An 8,840-nucleotide genomic window follows, 5' to 3' on the forward strand; every position below is an offset into this window, starting at 1 on the left:
GGATTCATACAAGTTTAAAGCTAATTCTATTAGAGAATCATCTCAATCTAAAAACTTAAGCAATTAGGTGAGGTTCTAGAATGTGATTTATATTATTCTCTAATACACCCCCTCAAGTGAAAGCCCTTTGGGCTTGAAACTTGCACATGTCTATTTTACCATATGTACTTAATTTTTATCAAATAAATGGGGATGATGAAATTCAAACTCGTGATCACTTGGTCAACAAGGCTCTGATACCATGTTAAAGAACCATCTCAACCTAAAAACTTAAGCTATTAGATGAGGTTTTTAAAATATGATTTATATTATTCTTTAAGAGATTATACTTGAAGGATGTCAACGCCTTAGAGTAAAATGCACGCTACAAAACCCCAGGATTTCCAAAGACAAGAAGCGTTCAACAGATTTGCTGAGAAAGCACAATATTTGCAAGGAAAATCTGAGGAAGAAGACTGAAAATAAAAACTACTTCTAAGACCAAAGTGGTTATTATGCTCCAGGAAATTTTAATGGGAACATGCTGAATGACTTTAAAAGGGAGCAGGAAATTGCAATGGAAACACAGGATTGGTTATTGAAAGAGAAGTGCAGAGGGACCGAACAATTTCTCATTCCTTGGAATAAAGAATATTATGGACTTGAAGTGAAGAACATTAAAAAGAAGAAAAGAACACAACATGACTTCGAACAGAGAACGCGAGAATTTGTTCCTGGCTCATTCTCTTCAAAATTCTAGCTGTACAGCAGTTGAATAAATCAGAGCCTCGTAATATTGTTCTTGGGTTCTTACCTTTTTATTTAAAACAAATTGTAAAATAGTTGGAACATAAGGCAAGTTCAAGCACCGATTCCCTCTCCTTTTTTCCCCACAGAATAACTAAAGGAGGATGAACTTTAAACTGCAAGGCAAAGTGTTCCATAGTGGGCTGATCTTTAGCCATTGATCACTCATTTCTTGCCCCTGGATTCCATCAACTTCAATCCTTTCAGCGATCAGTTGGTTACTTAAGACTTGAAGCATTGATTATTATGGAATCAAGCATGCAATTTCTTCAATTTTGTCTGGTGTTTAACCATGATTCAATTATACTAGCCCACAATACCATTGCCATTAACCTGCAGCTATTGTCTCCGTCCTCATGATTCAATTATGGAAGAAGCTGAATATACTCAAGGAGCCATTAAAGCATCTAGATTGAAGTTTCTATGGTGGTAAAGGTTAAACAGACAAGTGAGTTTGAACACAGGCAAGAATACCATGGACTTGAAGCGAAGAGCCCTAAACGAAGAAAAGAACATGACATGAGTTTGAACAGAAGGCAAGAATTTGATCCTGGCCCATTCTCTTTAAAATTTCTAGCTGTACAGCATTTGGAGTTTCACAAGGCAAAAGATTCTTATTAAAGCAAATCACAAGGCAAGTTCAAGCATTGATTCCCTCCATAGACAAGAATCTTGCTCCATTCTCTTTATTATATGCTTTCCCTGTTGCGAGCATTCGAACGCGGTGCTGCAAAACATCTGATACAGTTCACGCGTCGTATTATACAAGAAACATGGAAGTCACCCCCTTCCCACATGAGAAAAGATCTTAAAACATTTCCCCTTCAATAAAGAGCTGAAAGGGTATGGTAGAAATTATTAAAGAAACTAGTAATGCCAAAAAATCCAAACTGACAGAAGAAAAACAGAAGGTAACCTCGGAAAATAAAAAAATAAAACGGAAAGGCGGGAATGAAGATCAGCGGGAAAGGTTGTTATAGTTGGGCTGGGCCAAGAAGTTCAAAGTAAAGCGTGAGGTTCGGTAAGGAAGGTGAGGCCCGCCCTAGCACCAAATTGATTGGGAATTTAATTTTGTTTTATTTTAGGGCAGCCTTAACATTAGGCCCTCAACTATGATTTTAAGTATAGTATGGTGCTCACACTAAACTTTATTTCATATGAATCTCCAAATAATCACGAAACTTTCAGTTACGTCTCACAGATAAAGCTAAAATCTTCTCATTTCTTCCTTAGGGAGAACATAAGAAGCTAAAGATATTCAATTGAGAAAATCTACAGAGTTATATAATATTCGTAATATAAGATTTATGAAGTTAAGGCTTTTGTTGAGAAAATGTTTTATCAAATTGAGTAGGGTGAGAAAAAAATTAAAAAATCAATTAAACCGAGAAAACTGAAAAAAATGTTTTTAAAAAACTAAATCATGAAAAAAACTAATTAAAATTTTGAAAAAACCGATTGGTTCAATTTAATTTTGATTTTATAAGTCTGAAACCAAAAAATCGAATTGAATCCAAACCGGAAAAAAAAACCAAGCCAAATCGAAAAAAACTGAGGCAAACTGGTTTGAACCGGTTTTTATTTTTAAAAAACTAAACCGAAACCGATTGATTTGAACCGGTTTCCTTTTAAAAAAAATTAGTTTGGTTATTTTTTTAATAAAAACAAACCGAACCGAAAATAATTATCTCTAAAACCTAAAATTGAGTTATATAATTATATATTAACTAATTTTGTAGGCAATAATGCTAAAAAAACCAGCGTTGATAGAATTGTTTTGTTATACATTTGTGTTTTATATTAGCTATCGAAAAAAAAAAAAAAACAGGTTAAAAAAGTTTCTCTCTCAACAATAATATTGTTTTATATATAATATCAAATCACGTACATTGTCCAATTTACCCCTCAATAATTACTACCCATAATTACTCATTAAAGGGTATTGTTGTCATTTCAACTCCTTTTTATTTTTATTACAGGGGGTATTACAGTTATCCTCAAGCATAAAAAATTATCGGTGCACAATTTTTTGGCTTCCTGCTAGCGATACTAAGATAGACTGCCACTCATTTTCAGTTTTCTTCGAGCGCATCAGGCTTCCGACCACTCTTATAGCCAAGGGAACTCCGCCACTCTTCTCAACTATCTCTGCTTCAATGTTTTCCATTGAATTGAATGGACTCGATGATGGCTATTGTCAATCTTTTTTTGTTGAAATCAACCGATACGCACACCGAAATCCGCAAATCAAAATGCCCTTCTATTCTTCCGTCGTTGTAGATTAATTGAGCAAGTGTTGTTATACCCAGTCCCCCCATTCCACATATAGCATAAATAGAGAAATCATCTGAACTGGTGAGCAGCATGTTGATCAGATCTTCTTTCTCCTTGCCCCTTCCATAAATTTCTGGTTCATCCATCCATGACCAAGTCTCACGCAGAGCAAAACTAACTGTTCCTATCTCCACAGCCCCCTCGTTTAGATGGAAACTGTGTCTCTTCTTGGCAATGGCATCTAGTTTTTGTCTAACATTGATCTTCAGTTTATGCACCATTCTTTGTCGAAAAACAAGTGGATTACGAGTGCAAGAAAAGAAGGGTTTTGCTTGATTTTTGAGATCTCTTGGCTGCTTATAGGCTCACTCTTCCACTGCTTTTCCTCTGCATCTAGCAGCACAGCTTGTATAGTTTTTAACATTTTGTTAAGATTTTCAAGTTCAGTCTTTAAGCCCCCAGCAAGTCCAGCCAAGTAATTCCATCAACAAGATCCTGATTACTTGTTCGTTATCTTTCACATTTAACGAATCTCAAATACTCATTTAGGGTAACACTAAAGCAGGCAACCAAAAAAAAAAGCCCCAGAAGGTAACCTCGGAAAGTTAAAAAAATTGGAAAGGCGGGAACTGAACATCGGCTAGAAAGTTAGTTATATAATGTTCGTTATAGGTGGGTTGGGCCAACAAGTTCAAAGTAAAGCGTGAGGTCGGGGCCAATCCTAGTTTCAAATTGTTTTTTAATTGTGTTTGTATATATTTTTAAAATATATTTTACATAAACATTTAGATATTAATTTGGGAAGATTTATAGATCAAGTACCTGGTTTTGGGGCTAATTTGAGGTTTTCTTTATTTTATTTTGAGACGGGTGGAAATTATGATCTCAAATTATTCCATGTAGAATCCTAGATGTATCTGGAATCTTTTTCTCCAAGCTGGATCCTTGTGGACTGCCTGAAATGTATTAGTTATTGTGTATGGTATCGGAAAAGGCTCCCAAAGTTGAGAGAGAGAGAGAGAGAGAGAATCAGGGATCAAATCCACTATATTGTAGGAAAATGTTAGGACAATTCACTTATGGTGAGATTATCGCTAGCACTTTGCTGGTGTTCTTGTGAAGATTTACAGATCTAGTCTGCTCTACAAATCTAGCATTCCTTCCAATGCAAAATTGGAAACTGTAACAAGGAATGGAGAGCGGGTTAGTGCTGGAGCTAGATCAGATGATATGGTGGCTGTTCAAGGTGCCATTTGCAGGACAATTCAGCTAGGGAGGACAGTACTGCAGCATGGCTTGATGGTTCTAATGGAATCTATTCAACTAAAAGTGCTTCGAAGTTATCGAGGAGCAAAGAAGTGAGAGTAGACTGGCATGAACTGATCTGGGCTCCTTCACAGATTCTCAGGCACAGCTTTGATTTCATAGCTTGCTGTATTAAACAGATTGTGCACAAAGACAGGTCGAGTACACAATGGGAAAGAAAACATGGGATTGCTAGGTTGCTTGTAATGTGGAAGTGCTAATGAGGACCAGATGAACCGCATAAACATAGGATTGTCAGTATTATAAGCATGTTCTGAGGTTTATTCTGCATAAATGTTGATGTAACGGAATTGTTGTTACATTTCTTGCTGTTATGGAAGTGCATTGATCTAGGAGAAATCTAAAGCTTTATAAATCATTAAGTAGTTTATTTTAGACCAAGACAAAATCTTGCTCTACATTACATCAAAGCAAAATCTTTTCAACCCATTTCCAGGCACTGGAAATCGGGGCATCCATGAAAGTGATTGAAACCAAGCATTACATTATTCAACAGAAAATGCAGAATCATAAGGCAGGCAAGCGAAGCAATAACATCGCTTGCTACCTCAAATACAAAGGGAAACAAATTGAAAGACATGCATCCTACTGACTCAAATCCTTCCGTGATTCCTTGAAAAGACTGCTACGAACAGCAGTATTTCGTATGAGAGAGATTGGTTAAGGTTCTCATGGCTTCCACAGGATGGTGGTTTCTGCAATCATGGAAGTCACGACATATGGATCCATGTTTGAAGCAGGCCTTCGGTCCTCAAAATACCCCTTTCCTTCTTTCTCCGTGTCGCGGCCAACACGAATGGAAGCCCCACGATTAGCAACACCCTGTCAATCGAACAAGATGTAGAGAAACTAATGTAAGACATCTTGTAATAAGAGAACTCGAGCAGCAAGGAAATTGTTTCCTTTCCCTCTTACCCATTTGAAAGTGTTAATGTCAGCTGTTTCGTGCCTTCCGGTGAGTCTCCGTTCATTCCCTTCTCCATAGGCTGCAATGTGTTCTTTATGCCTCAGACCAAGCTTTTCAATTGCTTTCTTGATGACTTCATAGCCTCCTTCACTTCTCATGGACTTAGTACTGCAAATGTGAAGAATTTTCAAGTATGAGACAGGAAAAAAATATTAAGAGTGCGGGATAAAGAAGCAAATAAATCAAGCTTCAATCAATGATGCAAATTATACCTGTAATTTGTGTGCGCCCCTGCTCCATTCCAATCTCCCTGGCAAAACAGAAGTCCAAATTCTTGAGAGCTTAGACGATAAAAGTACTGAAAACACGCACACTTGCAGCATCCAAATTGAATAGTAAAAAGGGTACAATGAAATGAGAATTGACCTGAATTGGCTTAGGATCAAATGAAAGCACAACTCCTGCAACCTCAGTGATCCTCTGTTAACATAAATACAGACATTTGAGAAAACTATAGCAACTGGAATGGTTGTACCATCTTCTATAATCAAGTACATTAAAACTACCTCCAAAATGTACCGAGCTGCCCACAATTCATCTCCGGAAGAGATACCGACTGAAGGTCCAACTTGAAATTCCCACTACATGAAAATGAAACGGTTTAATGTCGGGAAACAAAACAAGATCAGAGTGGTTCTAAACTAGAACTGTAAGATCAAAATGGTAGAAGAGAAATGCTAGTTCTTTTAGTTTACCTGGCCTGGCATCACTTCTCCGTTGATACCACTAATGTTGATGCCTGCATACAGGCAGGCCTTGTAATGTGCATCAACAATGTCGCGGCCAAATGCTTTGTCAACACCAGCACCACAGTAGTAAGGTCCCTGAGGGCCAGGATAACCACCAATAGGCCAGCCAAGTGGCCATTTAACATCTTTCTGCAACAACGTGTATTCTTGCTCAAGGCCATACCTGAATTTTATTTTTTTTTATATCAGATTTCTCGTTAATCAAAATTGCAAAATCACTTTGAAAATAGAGTGAAGCTGGGGAAAAACAAATACCAGGGAACCTCAGCAACAACATCAGGATGGCTGAATATCTTAGCAGCCTTGCATCTCTTGTTTGTTGGAATAGGCTCGCCAGCAGGAGTGTAAGTATCGCATATGACCTATCCAATCAACATCAATGTTAAAGAGAATGACTTGGCTACATCAAGTGGCAAGACACAGGGGGACAAAATTGAACTCACAAGTATATTATTGCCCCTCCTGAATGGATCCTTGAAAATAGCTTGTGGACTGTTTCATTGCGTACAAAGGAGAGTGAGCTCGGAAATATTTGAAAATTAAAAAAAAAAAAAAAATTAACATTGCAAAGAACATGGTGGTCCAACAATATTAGAACCACGCAAGAAAGAAAAGAAAACGGAAGCTTACTATAGAATCACTTCACTGTCTTCTCCAGGAGCCTGGCCTGTGCTGGAACCATCATAGTTCCACTTGGGAAGCTTTGAAGGATCACTAACCGGACCGGAAAGAGTCTTTACATAAAATTTAAGAAAAAAAAAAGACATTTTTGCACATTAGAATTACTAAATAGAAAGCTTAGACAAGAACAACGACGACGACAAAACCTTAAAAGCATAAAATTATATACCCTTCCTTTGCTCCTTATATCTGTTCCAGACCCTCCAACCCTGTTCAGAATTAAACAAAAGCATAGATTACTCGCTTGCTTGGTTATAAAACAAGGCAAACCAAACCATATCCATTAGCAAAAAGCAACAAGAACAAAGCAACAACAATAAAAACTTGACACGACCCCAGCCTCCAGGGAAAAATCAAGAATACAGGATCATTTCAGGAACTACATTAGTCCCTTTTGTTTTCAATGGACAAATCAAAGATAAATTTACTGACTACAAACAAACAGAGTTCAATTAAATATCAAGCTTGGCTTTTCATTGTTAATGACCACAAAAAACTGAAACTATCTAAAGCAATTTGCCTCGAACTATGAAAGTTCCTCCCTAAGAAAATATTTGCTTAAGCTAACCGTAAGATTGAAGATCTTATTGTTGCGGCCATCCAACACGACATGAAAAACTGGAGCAGGGCATAGTCTTGTACTCTGTTTTTTTTTTTTAAATGATCTAGTGAGCTACGTACGTGTGGATGACACACAAATGTTGGTTCATGTCAGATGACTGAATTAGTGACCTTACTTGTAAGGGTAATAGTTCAATATTACAATAAAAAAACACAAGAATAAAGCAAAACCATCCAAGAATATAAAACTATGGGCAGCAGCAGGGGAATGGCAATAAGTGCAGAAGGAAAAGTGAAATAAGCTTCTCTGGAGGGTTCTTCTAAACTTGAAAACCAAAAAAAAAGACTCTAAGTAACACCATAATATCTTTGATCATTCATGGTAAAAAAGTTACAAGAACAAGAAAACAGAGAAATCCCATGGCCCCAGAAGGGATAGATTTCAAGACAGCATCAAAGAAGCAAACATGAAAAAGCAAACCCTCTAACAAAAACGTGTAACTACACATATATGCATACAAATATCTATACATTCATGTACAGATGAAGAAGAAGTGTGTAAGAAAGTAAAGAAGGCAGTACCATATGTACTCAGCAATAATTTTCTCAGTAGAGTCGGAGAGGTTAAGGTTGATAAGCTCTGAAAGCAACGACATGCTCAAAAAAAATCAATGAAGCTTCTCTTCTCTGTTTTCTGAAAGTTTAATGCCTGTAGATGTGAGGACGGAGGAGCTTCGCTTGTGCTGCTTTTAAAGTGCGGATTATTGTTGAAGATATAAAAGAATTCTTTAAAAAATATGGACTTTTTTTATTGGATATGAATTTAAAAATATCTGATAATTAAGAGCTAATTTATTTGATTAAATATTGAAAAAAATATCTTTTCTCGCAAAGTTTATGTTTGAAGGGAATCTCATCAGACTGATCCATGTTTTACTTCGCTGGCTAGCTGCTCTACAAGTTGCAATTTTCTTTAGTTTTTTCAAAAGTTTTTCTTTCTTTTTTTTATTGATGAAATTTGTCAAAAGATTGAAAATTGTAATGAAGTTTACAACCATATTGTTATAATATTGAAAAAAAATCTAATTAGAATTTTTTATATATAATTTGATTAATAAAGATATCTGTATTAAATTAAAAGGATGTAAATTCAATTTTTTTAAGAAAGAAGTTAAAACTAAGTTTTGAAAAAAAAAAAAGTCAAAAGTTAAACTGAATTTTGATTAAGTCGCATGAATTTGACTAAGCTAATTTTTATCTGATATTTTTAAAACTCGACCTGAATTAAATCTCAAATTAACACATTAAATTAAACTAGGTTTAATAAAGCTTCTAACTATTCATTTATAAAAAAACTTAAATGATTAAAAATCTCATGTTTTTATAATATGATAAAAAGATTGTCATCAAGAAGAAAGAACATTGGTGTTTAAATAAAGATGATTTGATTTCATAATTAGTATTACAAGGTATTTGAAAGTATTGTAATGGTTGGT

At 35.8% G+C, this 8,840-nt stretch overlaps 1 protein-coding gene across 1 annotated transcript; it reads right to left on the reverse strand.

Moving 5' to 3' along the window:
- Window positions 1-4,716: 4,716 nt before the first annotated feature.
- LOC118028814 (glutamine synthetase cytosolic isozyme 1) lies at window positions 4,717-8,087 on the reverse strand. The gene is made up of 11 exons (XM_035032522.2): window positions 7,927-8,087; window positions 6,953-6,992; window positions 6,733-6,836; window positions 6,546-6,594; window positions 6,358-6,464; window positions 6,049-6,265; window positions 5,860-5,934; window positions 5,720-5,773; window positions 5,566-5,603; window positions 5,302-5,461; window positions 4,717-5,208 (listed from the first exon to the last, which is right to left on the reverse strand). Exons 1-11 carry the CDS (start codon window positions 7,998-8,000, stop codon window positions 5,056-5,058), a joined length of 1,071 nt encoding a protein of 356 aa, XP_034888413.1. The 5' UTR covers window positions 8,001-8,087; the 3' UTR covers window positions 4,717-5,055.
- Between the last annotated feature and the right edge of the window lie 753 nt (window positions 8,088-8,840).

The sequence above is a fragment of the Populus alba genome, chromosome 17 (genome assembly GCF_005239225.2).
Source record: "Populus alba chromosome 17, ASM523922v2, whole genome shotgun sequence".
NCBI lineage: Eukaryota > Viridiplantae > Streptophyta > Magnoliopsida > Malpighiales > Salicaceae > Populus > Populus alba.

Excerpts from the sequence above, each read along its gene's own strand:
- LOC118028814 (XM_035032522.2), bottom strand. The coding sequence starts at position 8,000 with ATGTCGTTGCTTTCAGAGCTTATCAACCTTAACCTCTCCGACTCTACT. Across the intron at positions 6,595-6,732 it reads GACAGTGAAGTGATTCTATA|TCCACAAGCTATTTTCAAGG; the intron begins GTAAGCTTCCGT and ends GCAATGAAACAG. Across the intron at positions 6,465-6,545 it reads GGAGGGGCAATAATATACTT|GTCATATGCGATACTTACAC; the intron begins GTGAGTTCAATT and ends TTGATTGGATAG.